The sequence below is a fragment of the Chenopodium album genome, chromosome 8 (genome assembly GCF_948465745.1).
Source record: "Chenopodium album chromosome 8, dcCheAlbu1.1, whole genome shotgun sequence".
Taxonomy (NCBI): Eukaryota; Viridiplantae; Streptophyta; class Magnoliopsida; order Caryophyllales; family Amaranthaceae; genus Chenopodium; species Chenopodium album.
Genome location: NC_137841.1, coordinates 4,128,042 through 4,147,464, shown reverse-complemented (window position 1 = coordinate 4,147,464; position 19,423 = coordinate 4,128,042). Strand labels below are relative to the sequence as shown.

Sequence of the window (19,423 nt, the reverse complement as noted above, 5' to 3'; positions counted from 1 at the left end):
CTTAATTAAATTGTCAAAATCATATCAATAAATCTATACAAAAAAATTCAAATTAGATCAGACTAAAGTTTTAAATTCCCAATTGCTTTTATAAGAGAACGAAATATTTTTAATTGCATCTTAAAAAAAAAAAAAAAATAGAATAATTATAATTGAAAGATACACATTTATTCATATGGCCTATCTCGCTCTAATAAAATCTCATTAAATAATATTTTTCTTATACGTTAATCGGTAGAAAATACAATTAAACTTTATTTAGACCAATACAAGTATACAACTTAGTATCCCTTAATGAATCAAAGGGAACATATTAATTCATGTGAAGAGAACAAATTCTAATTACGCAGGATAACACATTTGCATCCACATGGAAGGAATAATCCTCAAACACATCATCCTTATTCCTTGTCAAAATAAACCATGTAAGATGTAACCATTCCAAAACCAAGAGAAACCAACCCTTATGGCTTATAGTTATAAAGGACCCACCCCTAATAACGTGGTATATATAGTATCTTTTGTAGTCGGACCACTTTGGATGATTATATTTGAAGTAAAACCCTTCAATAAGAAAGCAAATTGGCAAATCATATAAACCATCCATTATTTTTGTACTCCATATTATTATTATTATTCTCAAAAATATTAGAAAGAAGAATAATATAAGGTGGAAAAATGGTTGTTTTCCACTTTATTTTCACCACCGCCAACCATGTGAATATAGAGCTTTTGGTGAATTCCAAGCTTAAGTTACACACAAACATTCTCAAAAGTAATAATAATGCAAGTTACACACCCAAGTAAGTAAGCATATCTATCTTCCTTTTTAGCAACCCTCCTTTTTTTTTCACTCACTTTTCTTCTGTTTTTGGCAGACCACCCACATGTTACTGGCTAACATAACCTATCCAAATCAAACTAAAGTCTTCACATAATTATTCAAAGTGGTCCATTGTATTAGAAAATATGTTATCTCTCTAATACATTCATTTCAGATTAATTGCAAATTTGCAATACTTAGGGTATATTCTAATTTACTGAACTGGACTAATTGAAGCTAAATTAAATTGAACTGAATATTTTATGAGAGAAGGAAATTAGGAACTGAATTTAATTGATTGTAGCTGAACTGAACTTAATTAATTGTAGTTGAACTGAACTGAACTAAACTGAACTGAAAATAAGCTGAGGAGAACAAACACTTAGATTTTACATTTATCAAATAAGTCAATATATATATATATATATATATATATATATATATATATATACAATCTTAAATGTGGAATAGTTGCTAGTATATCTGTTTTATTTTATTTTAATTTTAATTTCAGACAAAAATATTTTAGATAAAATAAATTCATATCATTTTAGACGAAGTAAATAAATAAAATTGGACAAGACAAGTTTTTTTTTTTTACAAAAAATTTTAGATACAAGTTAAGATAGTTTAGAAAAAATAAGTTCAAAAAAGTTTAGATCATATAATTTCAGACAACATAAGATAAATCAAACATAACCTACAAAAAGTATAGAAGGAATAATAAAAATATATGATCAAAGACAATGGATAGTTAATGTAAACGTCAACATGTTGCGATTATTAACAAACAGAATTAGAACATATGTAGTGAATTCGTGGTATGTATGAATTACTTATGAGGTATGTTACTTAAGCTGAATTTGCTTTCTGCATTTAATTGGTAACAAAGACGTTATTTGGGGGACCAAGAAGGTGAGGTGTATTGCAAGTATGCAACAGCCGTTGATATGTAGGTAGCAATGTGGAATTTATGCAACAATTTGGTATGCATGGTGAATGTATTATTAACGCCTTTGTTATAATTTGACGATTTTTGTACAAGATCAATTCAAAGTCAAACATTCATTCATGGCAAATTGGCAATGTAAATAATAAGACAAACTTCAATTAAAATATACTAGTATTTTGTTATGTGTATGTCTTTATAATGGCAATTTTCTAATAATTTACTTTAATTAAAACTAGTATTTAGACTAGATGATGTCTAGGTTAACATAATTCATTACGGTTAGTTATTTCTCATGCATTTTTCTTTTTCTTTCTTTCTTTCTTTCTTTTTTTTTTTTTATTTATTTTTTTTTATTTTTTATACAACTGCAACTAAACAAAAACACGTAAAAAAGCTATGTAAATTAACCATACACATATAAGCAATATCGTGGGCTTGTGTGACCTGCATTTTTCTTCGAAGTAAGAAAATTTGTTTTATCAGTCTAGATTCTCTCACAAAAGGAATCAGTTTGGTCTCTGAGTCGAGGAATTATATCTTTTTTGGTTCACTCCAGCCAAAACCCAACAAAAACTAGTCTTGAACTAAAAAAAAAATCATATGCACTATTTACTTTTAGATGGTTAAATTTTACTGTCAATATATATGTTAAAAATATTTTTATATTATGAGCTACTTCATACTAAACCTTCAAATTAGAAGTTAAACAATTATTTTCTTTTACATATACGAAGTGTAAATTTTTGGTTTGGTTCGAGTTTGGTCCTAGCACAACCGATCCGAACAACAGATCTTGCTAATTTTTGGGTCTTGGATCGGTGAAGTATGTGTGCCACGTTCTAACTACATCATACATATGCCCATATAAATGGAATGTCCAGAGTTTTAGGTGTTAAAGCTTGCGTATTGTTTGGACTAGGCTAATCTCATCATATATACAAATGGACAGTTTGAGATGCTAGAGTGCTGGACCGGTCCAATTCAACTTTACATATGCAAAATTACAAGTCTTTAAACAATTGTTTTTACGGCAAGTATAGCAAGTACTCCCTATGTTTTTTTATTTTTTGCCCCATTGCTAATCTTTAGGTCCAACTTTAAAAACTTTAACATCAAAGACCTGTTCACTTCAACTTAATTTCAGTTCAGCTCCAATTAGTTCTGTTCAGTTCATTTCAGTTTAGCTCTTGATTTCCTTCTTTCATAAAATATTCATTTTAACTCATTTCAGTTCAGTTCAGCTCCAACCAATTCAGTTTACTAAATGTGAACATGCCCTAAGTTTATACTACCTATGTTAATTTTTATGTGCAACTTTGGGGGTATTATTTGTGAGATATAAAATATTCCAAAGTTGCACATAAAAATTAACGGAAGTACTATTAAGCTGCTAAGAGATAATATAATCATATGAGATCTTTTAGGATTTTTCTCATTGTATATTTAATTATTATCAAGTTTTTATAGTACATATTTTTTTACGCGTATGAAAATGGAAGTATATACTCGTATATTTTAAGACGCATCTTAAAAAATCGTGAAATCAAATACGTAGGACAAAAAAATATAGGGATAGTGGGAGTGACAAAAAGATAAAGAAAATAATTGATTTATTGCCTAATTCAATCATTCTCTTTTTTCTTGAAAAAAATTGTTAGGATAATTCCACATTTGGAGCATCCGCTAAAACTAATCTCACTTTTGAATTATTTTTAAATAATTTGATTTACCAATGAATTAAGGGTTCGTTTGGCATTGCTGTGGTTTTTTGTTTTTTGGTGTATAAAAATATATGATTTATGTCACATAATGAATAAAAAATTATTTAAACTTATTAAAATCATAATAATTTTGAAAACTGACAACTAAAAAGTGGAAATAACTTTTTCTTGTTTCTTGTTTTTAGTTTAAAAAAAAAGGAAACTGAAAATCCAAAAATGATGTCAAACAAGACCTAAGCTTTTGGTTGAGTTTATCCGTGTTTTCCCGAGTTAAGGTAATATTTAGGGACTAAAGTTTTTTATTTTTCACCTTTTGGGACCTAAACTTTTTTCTTTCACCCTTTGGGACCTAAGAAAGAATTATAGTTGAAAAAATTAACTATGGTTAAGTGGTGGGGCCCATTAATTATTTTAGGTTCTAATTTAATTATTTACAAAAGAGAATTTATTTTTTATAAAATTGTGTTAGGTGTTTTTAGTTTTTTACTCCAAAAAAATTACTGCAAAAAATAAGGTGTCTTTTCAACTCCACTCTTCATCATCAACCTCGATTCCCCTGTTTGTTCTCCCTTTCAAAAAAAAAAAAATGAAGCTTTGAAGGCGATTTTGGTGTAGATTATTAATGGTTTTTCAAGCATCTTAGCACAAGTAAGTTATCTATGATTTTTTTTTTATTAAAAAAAAAAAAAAAAAAAAAAAAAAAAAAAAAAAAAAAAAAAAACTAAGTTCTCTATGAATCTTGTACAACTAGTTTACTTCAATTTTGGTTTTTTCTCATAATTTATTGCTAGATTTAGGGCTTATTTTTTAGACGTAGTAGAATTTTATGGGTATTCATGAATAATGATGCTGAAGCTACTGCTTAGTGTTGTTATAGTGTTGAATTTATGTGTTTGTTCCAATTGTATTTTAAAATTTTAAACTTCAATTTGGGGTCAATTTAGAAATATTGTGTTTATGCAATTGTATAGTGGACCAACAACATTATTCTAATTTCTTAAAATGCAAGGTAAGAAAACCATCTTTTTAATTCAATTATCAACATTAAATAAATACCCTTAGAATAAATATTTGAAAAAAAAAAAATCGATTTGAATATTTTTAACTACATCTACGACTTCACCAATTCATACTTATGATTGTAGGCTGAAAAACTTTATTGTTGAAGAGAAAAAAAAAACTTAAAATAAATTGAACTATTGGATGGAGATAGTATGATCGAAAAAGGCTTGCTTCAATGTTTGGATGTAAGTCCAGGTCCAAAAAGTGAAAAGTAAAAAAGTTTAGTCCCTAATTGTAAGCTTAACTCGTGTTTTCCCTTATTCATGAATTGACATCCCGAAACCTATAAAATAAGAAGAAAACCCCCCACACCCGCGAATTAGAATCAGAAGAAACACAAAATATCGATGAAGAGAGACAGAGAGGAAGAGAGAGAAACATCAATGGCAGCAAAACATGGTGAAATAGCCATTGAAAAGGGTAGTAACAACAAAAATTGCACAACCCAAGAATCCTATCCCAATAAAACGAAGAGAAAATTCATGCAGAAATATTATCATCGAGGCCCCTTTTTCCAATCGGATCCCGATGATCCTGCCGGAACTGCTGGCTCCGATGAAATTTTCCGGCGAGATTTCTCGGCGCCGACGGGTGAGGATAAGATGGACAAGACTATTCTTCCGAAGGTTATGCAGGTTAAGAATTTTGGCCGACGTGGTAGGACTAAGTGGACTCACCTTGTTAATGAGGATACTTCTGATTTCAATTCCCCGTAATTTCTCTCACTTTCTTCCATTTTATTTTGTTTTTATTTTTGAATTGATTGTTTTTGTTGGTTTGATTATTGTGAATGTGTGAAATTAGGGTTTGAGTGGATGTTGTGAATGCATGATTAGAGGGTTAAAAACTGACTTAGACTAAACACGACCTAACCCTAAAGTCCGATTAGAAGTTGATTTGTTTGGACATAATGATTTAGCAATGGTTGATTGGTCTGCTAGGTATTAGTTTTCTAGTGAGCAAAAATGAATTGATTGATTAGCTTATGGTGATCAAACTTTGTATTAAAACGAATTGCATTTTGTGGAGTTGTATTTAAAAACGGCATTGTTTGATTTAAATGTTATGTTACTGGTTTAAATTATAGTATTTGAATGAGGGTTTAAATTAAAGGTATGTATAAAAGTTATCCGTCATATTACTCATATATCATTGAATTAGAATATGTTTGTTACTACGTGTCTTTGTAATTGAAAGGGTAGAAAAGCGTTATATAACGGAACACACACAACAAAAGTACGTATCCTAAATTAGTTTTTAATTTCACACCATCACAATTAACCTCTCACTATTAGAGTATTAAGGAAATCGCTTATCTTGCTATGCCTTTTCGAAAAGATGGTCTAATGCATGGTATATAATATAAAAGTGATACAAATCATACAATTATTAGACTGTCTTTTGGAAAAGGCGTAGCAATATCCGTAATACTCCGTATATAATGAGAGATTTGGTTGGTGTAATTTCATGTGAAAACTATTTAGACAGTAATTAGTTTGTAGGGTTATGAGTCTTATGACTGAAGAGCGCATTAGCTTGTAATTTCGTGATGGATGTTGTCTTATGACTGAAGAGCATTAGCTTGTAAAGTAGTTGTAATTTCTTGTGAAAACTATTTGGATGTTGTCTATCGTTTCATTCATGGTGTTATCTTTAAATTATATTGCAGGCTGTCTTACAACCGTCCTCTCTCCATGAGACACAACGCAAGAATGGGTGGCATGGACAAGCCGATATCAAGGCCTAAAGGCAACAAGAAGTTGAAGGACTGGGAGTACTGAATTACTCTTCTTCGGGTTAGCAAATCCTGCTTGCTTAATTCCTTATGTACAGGCAGCCTAAGCAGCAGTTAGTTGCGCGGTGTGATAAAGGAGCTCAACAACATTGTCCCGAGTTACAGTAACTGTTTCAGCACAATTTTCTTATTGTTAGAATGTACCCTTTCTGTATTCTTCTATGTGCCGAATGTTTTATCTGTCACTTGATATCATGTTTAGTTTTTCTTAAAGGGACGACATTCACAGTTTAAGCTTGTACTTGTTTTCCTGTACAAGAGCTACGAAATAGCATCACCAGGCAGTCAGGCACCTTAGGACCTTATGCCGAAACTGTTAAGGTGATTTTTTTTATTTTTTTTTTTGGAGCACTTAAATGACATGACTTACATGAACTATTGCTGCTACAGCTTATCTGATATAACTCCATATAAGGTTAACATTTCTGCACACCTTGAAGCCATTAATATAGCAAAATTAGCGATCATGCTCCATTAGTCGTCATGAAGAATTTTTTTAGCATGTTCCTAAGGGATCACCCATATAAGCATGAAGCTTTTCAGGCTTGAATTATTAGTTGAGGTATACATAATTAATGTCGAAATTTAAATTGTGTCAGAAAGAATATGGCTTATCGAAAAAACAATACATGTGAATATGTGAGTTATCAATATTAAGTTATGTAAATAAAAAAAATACGATTAAAGGAACAACTTGTCTAGTGTGCGGCCGGCCACACCGTGTGACCACTTAAAGTAACCCCTATAACATTGATTAAGTAACCCCTGTAATACCAATCAAGTAACCCCTATGACACTGACCGAGTAACTCTATAACAGTGATGAAGTAACCCCTTTAACACTGATCAAGTAACCCCCATTACACTAGCAAAGTAACCCCTATAGTGGCTGGCCACATATAAGACTTTGTGAAGAACCCATAAATGGATGCTAATATCTAATTCCTGCATTCTCCACAATTTTATCATTTTGTGCATCAAATCACTAACAGTTGAGCTATGTGTGCATATTGGATTCAGATTAGAGATGTTAATGGGGCGGGGCGGGGCGAATGTTGGTCTTCTCATCCTCATCCATCCCCACGGCGGGTCCAATATTCATCCCCATTCCCGCCCAGACGGGTACAACTCCAAAACCAATCCTGCCCCACCCCCTACTTGGATATCCATCCCCATGAAAGAACCGCCTAATCCCCACCCAAGGCCCACCTATTCTTCATCTCTCAAATACACAATCTTACATAATTAATACGGATTATAATAAATAAATAAATAACATTATTAATATTACACACATTTTTGTTTATAATATAATAGTACAAAGTATTATAATTATTTCACGTGGTATTTAAAAAAAATTTATTTTATTTCACGTAAGTATTTTACAGTATAAAAAAGTATATAATTTTGCTTTTATATATATATAGATGTGGGTATGGGGTGGGTGCAAAGTGGGGCGGGGCGAGGATCGGGCGGGTACAACTTAAAATCCACCCCCGTCCCATCACCCATGGCGGGTATGGTTTTTATCCCACCACCCGCCAAACCACTCGCCAAACCGAGACCCATCCCCACCCCACTGGGGCGGGAATCCTACTTGACCCGCCCCACTAACATCCCTAATTCAGATTAGGTGAATAGGGTGATTGAATTAATTCAAATTTAGTCATATTGTTCTTGGATCGGATCATCTTTACACATTTTATAACTTCCAAACATTGCAGAAAAAAAAATAAAATAAAAAAAAATTTACCAGAACAAAACCACATTTTAATTAAACAAGATAGTACGTATTATAAGAACTGAACTAATCCTGTAAACTATAGGGCTTAAATTGTATATTACTGTTAAAATTTGCAGAGGACATAGATTGTTCAACTAATCCTGGGATTCCTAGTATAGGAAGTGACAAACCACCTTTTTATAGTTCAAAATAAATATGGAGTATATTTTATACACAAAGATGTACATAAAAAGGAACCATCTGTTTTGGCATTCAACCAAAATCTATCCTCTGATAGCTACCAGTAGTAGTACGAGTAAAATGGGAGATGCGAGAAAGACGACATACAAAGCAGCCTGATTAAAAGTATCATCTTTCTCTTCAGCACTACCCAGAGTATAATCTGCTTTGTCCTCAACAAAAGCTTCGAAATAGCTCTGGTATCCAGTGTTCTTGGGTGGTGCAGTTGATTTAGTAACTTTCAACATTTCCATGGCCTGCCATATTAACAACATATAAGCTGCTTTAGTCCCCAAAATGTATGCCACACTTTTATATTAGAAGAATTAACTTCAACTTAAGAAAGACGTGCTCAAATCAAATGTGTAGGCATTAGCCTATTGCAAATGTAAATTACTTGATGCGAATGAGAACAAAAGAAGCAAAGTAGGGAGTTGCCGATGAATTTTTATAGGAAGAGTCATAAAATTTGTTGAATTCTATGAAGGGGCATACCAAAGGAACCAATCTTACAAATGTTTCTACGTTAGATCATTGCATATACAAAGAATATAACTTCATATTGAACATGAATCATAGCGGATCTGGGGATGAGTACAGACAAGGCCAGAAGAGCTTATATCCGCCATTAAGAGACCTCTATTGATTCAATGTCACACAAATACTCTTGTCCTAATTTGATTAACTTTCTTCCCACTACTAAAACTTTGGGTTCTACACAGCTACACTCTCTCTTATTTACTAAAAGTATCTCATAATCTCCCATCACATTCACTAGCATTCAATAATCAAACATCGAACATATTTTCTCAACCTAAGTGCCATAATAAACGGGCCACACTAAATTGGGACGGGATGAAAATAATGCTATAATAAAGAGATTAATGACAACATGCAATTTACGTAATTTATGATGCTAATCAACACAAATTTACTACACAAGGTTTGCTTCTTAATTCACACAATTTTTATTTTTATTTTTATTTTTTTTTGGCAGTGGTTAAAAAGATTTAATTATGATGTCCACTTCATTAAATTATAAACATTACACCCTAAAAATTGTGCAAGTTATCTTTATTAGGTATGACAATCGATTATTAGGTATTTAAAGAGGGATAGGAAGAAGCACAATAGCAGATGCAAAGCATAATATATAAAGTATATGTTAACAAAGCGTGCATGATAAATTGATAATATATAAAGCAACAATAAAGAATCAAACAAATTATATGAACACGCTTATTAATATAGAAACCTACATCATGAAGAAGGATTCACTAAAAATTGCTTGCAGGGTAAATTAGAGTAGAAAGTGTTCCAAAAAGGGTTGTGTCGTGCATGCATGTTGCATTAAGGCCATCGTGGCAATTGCCTCCCTTGGATGGAAGGCTCCATAGCAGTTTGTGCATATCAGATCCCGCCTTACAGAAAATCTGGGTTTAGGTTATCCTGCACCCCTAATTAGGCCTTATAATTGAGTTGATGCATGATATGGGTATTTTTTATGGTATGAACTAATTATAAACCAATTTCTTGGCAATTTTCGAAATCTTTAAGGAGACAAACATTTAGGTGTCTATAACTGGGCAACTCAGTCTTCCGGGATAGAAACAAACCAAACATAGCCTAAGAATAAAAAAGGCATGTTTCAGTGAGACAAAAAATTCATCATTACCCAGAGTGCGAATCAAAAACATCGCTTATGAGTTGACATGTCATAACCAAAAATTTTAGCTGATGATGATACATATTTTAGAAAATACGGTGCATCACGAAGGAAACCATAGAATGATAGAAATGCTACTCACCTTGAAGCTAAATACGAACTGTCTTGCCTTCTTGCTAACGTCGGCAGTAGGGTGTGACTGAAGCTTCTCATACATAGATCGAGCTTCTTCTGTCCTGCAGATAAAGCCGGAAATACAAGAAAGATTATCACCGTTTTGAGGCTTTGGAAGTTAGCAACATAAATAATTGGTTCCTAGACGCTTCATACAATGAGGCTTGCAGCCAAGTCCATGAATATATGAGTATAATTATTCCAGCATTTTTTGCATGACAAGTCCATAAATCTTCCAGCATTTTCTACTTTGAAGATTTATAATAACTATGCTTCTTGGCTTATAATAAAGATCTTGAAGTTTTCACATCTACATTAGCAGTAAATAACCTGTAGAAGTGTAATTCCTGTGGGGAGATCTCGAGTTAGATATATGTGGAAATGCGGAATAGCCTACAATCATATCCTATTCTCCAAAACTGTTTTCCATCATGGGAGTTGTAGTTGTAACACATGTATTATCCTCCCTTTTAAGCATGTTTGTGTAGCTTCCCATTAAGAAAAAAAATTAAAACTCCCTCATGAAGAAAGGTGCAAACACCTTCACATAAACGATAAGCTTTTAAAATAGCCTAGTTTAGAGGTTTCTCCCTGAACATGTCTTCAATGATGACAAAGGTCTAGTGGAAATCCTATGATATAGCAATAGGCTACCAAAATGAACATTTTTTCCATCATCCAAATAATATATTACCCCCTCCGATTTTTATTTTTTTTAGTGTTACACTCTGACTGCCATATAGTTTTAGCTAAATCAATTGATTTAATATAAAAGATGTAAGTAGAGTAGTTGGAGTATTAAAAAATAAGAAGAAAAGATAATGGGGTTAATAATTTATTAAAAAGTAAGGGATGTGAGAGGGAAAGAAATAAAAAAAAAGAAAGAAAGTAGTAACGGGCATGAGTGGGGGTCTGGGGGACCATAAGAAGATAGAGATACTTTTTTTTTTTTTTTTTAACAGGAGATAGAGATACAATATTAATGGAGTAGTTTGCTAAAAATAAAAGTGTAATACTTAAATAAAACGGCCTCATTTGGTAAGTGTAAGATACAAATGTGAAGTTATGAACCCAACAAAAGAAACGATAATCATCCAATGAAAAGAAGGGGAATTATAGTTTAAGGCCCTGCATTATATTCTCAGTCTTTACCAAGGATGTATTGAGCATCTAGTTTTCCCCTCCAATATAGTTTAAGACCCTGCAGGCCTGCATTAGATTCTCTGTCTTTACCAAGTATGCACTGAGCATCTAATCTTTCCCTCCAATGTAACTAAAATGTGATCTTTCAGCTCATCTTTAAAGTTCATTTTTCCTTTTGATGCAAGCAGGCAATGATAATGAAATTTGCTAATAAGCACAAAAAGAGCACCATGGTAAGGCTTTTTCAAGGAGGATCTTCCAAACTATACTTCTCAACCACACCAAAAATGTTTTGCTTAGGCATATGAGCTGAATTGCTTGACAAACATGATGCATTAAAATCATGGAATCGGTACGGTATAATGTGACATCCTAGAAATGCTTCATCAATTATTATGCAATATTATGAAATCAAAAGAATGATGGTCATGAACCAGAACTATCATTAGCACCTAAGATAGCTATCATATGAATCATATATGCTACCAAGTAACAGATCTCGTGACCTACAAGAGCATACCTACGAAGTGAATCTTGACAAATTGACCATTGTAAAGCAGCCAAACCATGAAGCTTAGTCTGCAAACAATCAATCAGCAAATATAAATTAAGAGGTTAAAATAACATGATTTATGTAGCAAGTATTCTAGTTTTTTTACTAAATCTTTGTTGTTTACCGGAATTGAACAATTACCCTTATATTTTGCTCATGAAAACAATACTTTTATTAAAACAAAAAAATTCCTTTTAATTCACCATTAATGGTCCCCCTTTTGAAGTAATTCTGCTTCGACAGTGGTGTCAACGAGGTTAAGAGGTAGTATTTACTGATTCTTCACAATATCTATTTGCTTGGATAACTAGCTTCTCTAATGCCACCACACCTACCCTTCATAATTGGATACAACGGTTGCTAAGGCTTTTCTTTGACTTAAACCAGTGCTTCAAAGGATGCAGTGATAAGATTCACCGTTCAATATTTTTTTCCTTTCTATCCGAGGACATCAGCTCTACTCTTCTAAGGTATCTTCATCTTTGGCCATCAATAGAAACTTTGTGTTCTTTTATTGGGGGGAAGGGGTGGGGAGGAGTAGTAAAACTACTAATTTTGGTCCAGCAACAGCATAGCATGATCTTCCATAAAAGGCAAACTAAAAAAAAGTCCAATTACATCCAAATAGTGACTCTATACTTTAGTAATTAGGCATAAACCAAACCTCCAAAGATGAAGGAATAACCAGAATGGATGAAATGATATATACATATATTGCGTATATATTAAAATGTACCTGGAAAGGCAGCTTATCAATAACAATTTGATAGTATGGTAAAGCATCCTTCAGCCTTCCTACATCCATCAAGGAGTCTCCATCTTTCAATGCCTAAAAGACTATATCATTGAATTAGAGTATAGGGGAAAAAAAAAAATCACTGTCATTCTTTAATAAAGCCAGCTTGGCAAAAGAAAGAAACAACAAAAAGCAATTACATGATTGACATGAACCACAATCAGAAGACTTCCTCATTCATTCAAGATGCCAAATCAGTTATAATCATTTCCACATGATGTTACAAAGCTACAGCCTACTGCACAAATAGCTTTCTGCATTTCTCAATTCTTGCAACGTATACAATTTTGGGGATGTTTCAACGTTTCGGTAAGTGTTTTTTTTTATGTAATTTTCAAGTTTACCCTCATAATTCAACTATCATCGTGTCAAATTTTCACAACCTCCATGTTTATTGGTGGTGTTAGTTTTCAACACAGTACATTTTTTAAATAATACAAAAATGTTTCTCAAACTTCTTCTCACTTAATCTTCTGGTGTTAGCTTCCTCTCGTCTTTGTTTTTTGTCAGTGAATCAATCATTTTCACGCCATTAACTTGATGACTTCAGCTAATGTTTTGCAGACTTGTCTCTTACAATTTTCTTCTGGTGAACCCCAAATAAGTTTTTCCTTTTTCTAGGCTTCAATAGTTGCTGCATTTTGGGGCACTCTTAAACTCTTTTATTTATTTGTTACTTATAATTAAACCATTTTCATCTTTTAAGTACTTTTGTTTTTCTAGCTTCTCATTATTATTTAACATTGAGATGTTGAATTTGTTGTTTTAGTATCAATTACTATAGTTTGCTACAATTGCATTAATTATTTCTAAACTGTTTCTTTAGTGGGGAACTGGAATATGGTTGTCATGAAAATTGTGAGCTATATTTTGGTTATTTATTGCATCAATGGAGGCTCTGAGGTCTCTAGTATGATCAAGAAGTAGGTGGGAGTAGCCATTGTGAAGATGAACAGGTGGTGGGGGATGGTGGATTGGGGTAGCCATCGTGAGAGCACAACTGCAGAAAAAAATGGGGGGTGGGGTGGGGGGGTACAAGAGGGTGTGACGATGGCAGCGGCTGGGTTAGGTAAGCAAGACAGTGGTTGTAGTATGGCTAGGTTGAGATAAGTGGTGGAAGCACTTCTAGTATGATGAGATTGAGGTGGGTGTGTGAGGGGTAATAACATCCTTCTCACCTTATTTCTCCACTTCCTTGTTTTGCGTGCCATTTCTCAAATTTGCAAGAATTAAGAAATAAAGCCTATGAATGTAGTACAACAGAACAAGGTTACTAATACCTTTCAAAGGAGGATTTTTCCTTTGAAGTCCTAGGCATTAGATACTATATCAATTTCCAAAAATATGATTGGTAAAAATAATACTTCCTCCGTTTCTTTTTAGTTGACACGTTTCTTTAGTCACGTTTGCCAATGCACGATTTCAACCGTTGATATCTTTAATTATCGATAAGTAAAAATTATAAAGGAAAATTTGTCAAAAATAAGTCAACCTTTGCTTGATTAGCTCAAAATAAGCCAAATTTTCGATTAACTCATAGTAAGTCAACTTTTAAGGGTACTTTTTTTTAATAGGTCATATGACCTACAACCTACCAAACAGGTGATTTTTATAGTTAAAAATAATTTACTTTGATTAAGTGTTTAACTATAATTACATTTAAAAAACAAATTTTTAAAAATTAGGGAAAAAAAAAAAAAGGAAAAAAAAGCCCAGCCATCCCCTCCCCCACTCACTGCTAGCCCCCCTCCCCTCCCCTGCCAGCAGCCAACAGCCGGCGGCTACAGATCACCATAGGCACCGACAACCTACCTCACCTTCTCGCATCAGCTCACGTGCAACAGATCACCCATTCTCACGGCGGTCCCACCTAAACTCCGACACCAAGTCGCCAACAACACAATTAACCAACACCCACACGCACCGCTAATTAAGCCACCTCACACACAAAATCACACACCACTACCAGCAGATTGCTACACCAAATTAACAGCCGCGCATCCCGCATCTCCACCACAACAACCGCAATTAGAAACAACGGCCACCAATCAACTTCATAGCAACCCCAAAGTAGAACAAAACAGAGAATCAAAATGGTTCGGGCGAACCGAAATCGTGTTCAGTTGAACCAAGCAATTCCAAATTCACCAAATTCAAGCGAACCATTTTGCGATTAAACTTTGCCTTTTTTGGTGAAGCTCAACGGTCACGAATTGAACTCACGATTCTGGGAAAGAGGGGAGGGGTGGTGGTGGGGGAAGCGGGAATGGGGAAAGGGAGCGGGTGGTCGCCTGGAGGAAAGAGGTGTTAGTCGGCCGTTGACCGTGGGTGGGAGGAGGAGGTGGCTGAGCTTTTGTTTTAGTTTTTTAGTTTATTTTATTTATTTGATATAATTATTAATTGTTAATTTTTTAAAAAAGTTTAATAATTAAACAAAAAATAAAGCTTGATTAATTTTTTAAAAAAGGACCAACCACATAAGGACATGTGTTAGACTTTACCTCTATAACCGGTTACCTTATAGTCTAACAGGTTTTGACTTATTTTGAAAAATATTTCATAAAAGTCGACTTATTTTGAGTTAATCGAAAGGTTGGCTTATTTTGAGCTAACCACGTAAAGGTTGGCTTATTTTTGACAAATTTTCCAATTATAAAAAGTTGATATTATGAAAACATATACCGTGATGAATCTAAAAAGATCCCACATGATTATATTTTTCACTACGTATAAATCACAAAACATGGTCAAAGGGAAGTATGTGAATAGTGCTAAAGTCAAAACGTGTCAACTAATAAAAAACGGAGGTAGTATAATATTTGTGCTTGACTAAAGAAGTGATGGAAAAACCAAGTACAATTAGCTTATTATACTCATGCTAAAGAAGACTTTCTGTAACTTGGGATCCATATTTATCACTAAGCATACCTTCTCACATTCCGCTTTTAGCTTGGGATCCATATTTAAGCCCATTTTACGCTTGTAAGCAGCAATTAACTCCCGGGAGCGAGCTTCTTTGGCAGCTCTTTCCTCCGGAGTTTCAAGTTCTTCTCCAGGCTGAATAGTTCTACCACCACCAAACTGTAAAAACATAAATGAACTACATTCTTACTGAACCAACCAAAAAAAAAAAAAAAATTCAGAAAACATGTATTAAACAAACATATTCCATGGTGAAGGCATGTAAAGGAAACTACCATCAGAGATAACAGAGAATTCAATGACAAAAAACAAGCAACCATCCAACAGAGAGATCTGTGGTGAATGCTAAAAAATAAAAAGAAACAGAAACATATACACATATGCATCAATAGGATGGTATGCATAGTCGTAATGTAATTAACAAGTGTTTTATTGCAAAAGGAGACTTAGGATTTAGGAATAAGTAAAAATCCTCCCTTCAACAATCAAAGTGGGATTTAAAGAACAATATGGTATTATGGTGTAATAGAGACAGTAGATTAAATAAATTGCATTCATCAATCAAAGTGGACAACAAAATGGGACAAACCAATATAGAATGGTGGACAATACCTTTGAAACAGATGGAATAAGAAAATGTCTACATTCAATGAGTGAAACCATCCCACGTGGCCACGTTACTCTTATTGTGACCTTAACTAAGAATTCAAGAAAAGACTTAACTAATGGCAAAATAGAGGCATAAAATTCAATAAGATTATAACATTATTCCTTAAAAAGAATCCTTAATTCTGATCATATTTCACTCCTTATACACAAAAATAAGGGGTATAAATCTGCTAAAACCACATGTTAAGAACATGTGAGTAGTATCGCATTGAAGAAGAGGGGATGTATTACCAGTTTATAAGCCTAAGGATTTAATACTCCCATTACCCAATTGATTTTGGGATAGAACCTCCTTGGGGCTTGTAGGGTGGCCCAAACTCTCCTCCTTAATATTTATTTCAACTTCTCTAATTATGAACAAAACATTACAAGATATTGCAATAAACATCATACCGTTTTGGAAATGTTGTTGGGTCTGGGAAACACACCCCATGTAGTAACCTTTGGCTTATAAAGATCAGTGTTTTCTTCTTGTGAGGATGTCTTAGATTCTGAAGACGTCACATTTCCGAATTGGCTAGAATCACCAACAAGAATTTCCACCTCGGGCAACTCATCAATTGGAAAAGGGTCTGCAACTGGGATCAGACCAGCTGGCAGTCCCCTGCTTTTCTTCTTGTCCGCAAAATTCAAGCCGACAAAATCAATATTAGAAATTTTAAGGTCGCCCTTATTTTCTGTGTTTGGTTCAATACTTCTATTCCCCAAATTACTAGCACTTCCTCCCTCCAATCCTACAAACAAATCATCCCATGAAGGAATCAATTACACAAGACCATATCATTAACTTACAAATTCTTTCACGAATTCCAGCCCCCATTTAGACCCATCAACAATACTTTATAGCAAATATATCTACTATTTGAAATTATAACCTTTACTCCTTTAGTATACCTGTCTGTTTTGAATTTTCCATAGTGCTACTATCAATGGTTCCTTTGTTCTTCTTATACTCTTTGGCTTTCGCCATTGCAATCCTAACTGCTTCTGGAACTTCCTTATCCCCACCTTCTTCATCACCTGAACATCCATTAGACCATTACCAAACATAAGTTCATAACTTTACCGAATTGGGAGCCTCAAAGTTTGGAAACAAAACATGAACTCTAAGCATTACCACGCAACTGCTCAATCTCCTCATTACTCTTATCATCACCCAACTTTCCCTGATTCTTATCATACTCCTCAGCATTCTCCGTTGCAAGTCTGACAGCATTAGGGACCACTTCCCTTCTGCCATCTACGTAGTCTGAAACACAAGCCAATTTCTTTAGCAAATAAACAATCACAATTGTTGCAAAATCTCAAACAAACTGTTAATAACACTCATACTACCTGGTAAAATTTCACTCTCCACATTGGTTCTGCCATTGCTCATTACTCCTTTGTTTTTTTGGTACTCTTTCGCCTTCTCCATCGCCCTCCTAACAGCTTCAGGGATCTCCTTTTCTCCATCACCCCCCTCTGAAATCAGACCCACATTATTATTGAATTTCATATCTAGACAGTTTCACAGAATCATCAATTGACCATAACTTTTTAAAACATATCACAGGCTCACAGCCTGAACATTTTATCCTTCTTCTGCTTCAAGCAAATACATTTAGCTGCAATGTTTTTGTTTTCACGCTTATCACTCCATAATACAACAGTTAATATATTAAATTGTTAACAAGAAACTTTTTTTTTTTTGAGAAACTTATTTTATATACGTAGTATATAATTATGTATGTTAGACGAATCTAACAAGAGCCTACACGAATATGATTTTTCTTAAATATATAAATCACCAAAATTGCTATAATTGTATAGTACAAACATAGAACCGTTGCAACTAAATGAAAACGGAGCAAGGATTATTCCGTAGTACTTTTCAAGTCCACAATGATCATATACTTCTAACAATAGTACAACCTAAACCAATCAACTATAGTGAAATTTTAAGGTCTACCACTCTTAGAAATGTAGTAAAGTGTTTCGTGATGGTATAAGACATACAATCAAATCTCGTCTACATCACTACCACATTCTACCCACCAAAGATGCACTCTTCCAAACGATAACATACCATTTATATACTAATTCACAACATATATTTTTGAAAAAAAAAAAAAAAAAAAAAACCATTTTACCTGACAAAATCTCATCTTCTTCAACATTGGTTTTGTTCAGCTGAAACCCACCATTTTCACTTACAATTCCATTAGATTTAGCAACTGGGTATTTTGTAATTTCTTGATTTTTACCCAATTGCAATGATTTCTTATACTCTCTAGCTCTCTTAAGTGCAAGTTTAACTCTGTCTGGTACAGATTCTTCTAAGCTTTCTTCTTCTGGCTCATTCAATTCATCTTTTGAATTTCTAACAATAATAGAAGAGAATTTAAAGGGTTTAAAATTGATAAATTTGGGGTTTGTGGGATAAAAAAGATTGGATTTTTTGGTGGGTTGAAAGGTTTTGGTAGAGTGAAGAGAACAAAACCATGAAGATTGACTGAGAGATGACATAATTTGTTGATTAAGATTACTTAATTAAAGGTTTAATATGTTTTCTTGGATATTAATTTGGCCATGAACATCAATGGATTTTGGTGTTGTGCTTTTTGGAAAATGCCGGTAATTTGACGAGGAAAAATCCTAAAATCGGATAAATGAAAAGTCCAACCAGGTTCACAGATAAAAAGGAAAATATAATAAAAATTGTATGCCACGTGTGACTGTGTGAGCAATTTGGCTTCGTTATTTATCTTACAACAAGTCAACAATTAAGGGCATTTTTTGAGTAATATACAATTGAAGGTACTAACGTTTGCCAAAAGTTACAAAGAGAGTACTAACGTTTTAAAAGTTGCAAAGAGGGTACTGGACCCACTATTCCAGGTTAACAATCCGGTTGCAATTGCTTATAACCGGTTACTTCCTATTTCCCTTTAAAAAAAAAAAGCTTAATTCCCCACTCAGCTGTACTTTGGGAAGTGAAAAAGCCATCATTACACTGACAATGGCGCTATTTTTGGAAAGGTTAGTGCCTTTTTATTCACTCTTTCACCCCATTAGCTTCCTCATCACTTTCATTTTCAGATAAAAACCAGAGCATTTCATTCCAAAAAAAAAAAAAAAAAAAAACCTCGTACTTCCTCTTTAAGAAAATTGCCATTAATGTGGGAGTGTGCTTGTCAATCTTC

At 33.5% G+C, this 19,423-nt stretch overlaps 2 protein-coding genes across 2 annotated transcripts; one reads left to right on the top strand and one right to left on the bottom strand.

Moving 5' to 3' along the window:
* The first annotated feature begins 4,840 nt into the window (after window positions 1–4,840).
* Window positions 4,841–6,664, top strand: LOC145555678 (uncharacterized). Its single transcript, XM_081617423.1, has 2 exons — window positions 4,841–5,270; window positions 6,228–6,664. The coding sequence occupies exons 1-2, from the start codon at window positions 4,906–4,908 to the stop codon at window positions 6,337–6,339; spliced, it is 477 nt and encodes a 158-aa protein (XP_081473549.1). The 5' UTR covers window positions 4,841–4,905; the 3' UTR covers window positions 6,340–6,664.
* Window positions 6,665–8,145: 1,481 nt separating this feature from the next.
* On the bottom strand, window positions 8,146–18,881 carry LOC145641627 (uncharacterized). The gene is made up of 10 exons (XM_081692484.1): window positions 18,371–18,881; window positions 17,574–17,702; window positions 17,356–17,487; window positions 17,133–17,258; window positions 16,632–16,972; window positions 15,576–15,728; window positions 12,588–12,680; window positions 11,819–11,877; window positions 10,124–10,217; window positions 8,146–8,572 (listed from the first exon to the last, which is right to left on the bottom strand). Exons 1-10 carry the CDS (start codon window positions 18,744–18,746, stop codon window positions 8,360–8,362), a joined length of 1,716 nt encoding a protein of 571 aa, XP_081548610.1. The 5' UTR covers window positions 18,747–18,881; the 3' UTR covers window positions 8,146–8,359.
* Window positions 18,882–19,423: the final 542 nt, after the last annotated feature.

Excerpts from the sequence above, each read along its gene's own strand:
- LOC145555678 (XM_081617423.1), top strand. The coding sequence starts at position 4,906 with ATGAAGAGAGACAGAGAGGAAGAGAGAGAAACATCAATGGCAGCAAAA. Across the intron at positions 5,271-6,227 it reads ACTTCTGATTTCAATTCCCC|GCTGTCTTACAACCGTCCTC; the intron begins GTAATTTCTCTC and ends ATTATATTGCAG.
- LOC145641627 (XM_081692484.1), bottom strand. The coding sequence starts at position 18,746 with ATGTCATCTCTCAGTCAATCTTCATGGTTTTGTTCTCTTCACTCTACC. Across the intron at positions 17,488-17,573 it reads GGAGAGTGAAATTTTACCAG|ACTACGTAGATGGCAGAAGG; the intron begins GTAGTATGAGTG and ends CTTGTGTTTCAG. Across the intron at positions 15,729-16,631 it reads CCAACAACATTTCCAAAACG|TTTGGTGGTGGTAGAACTAT; the intron begins GTATGATGTTTA and ends ATGTTTTTACAG.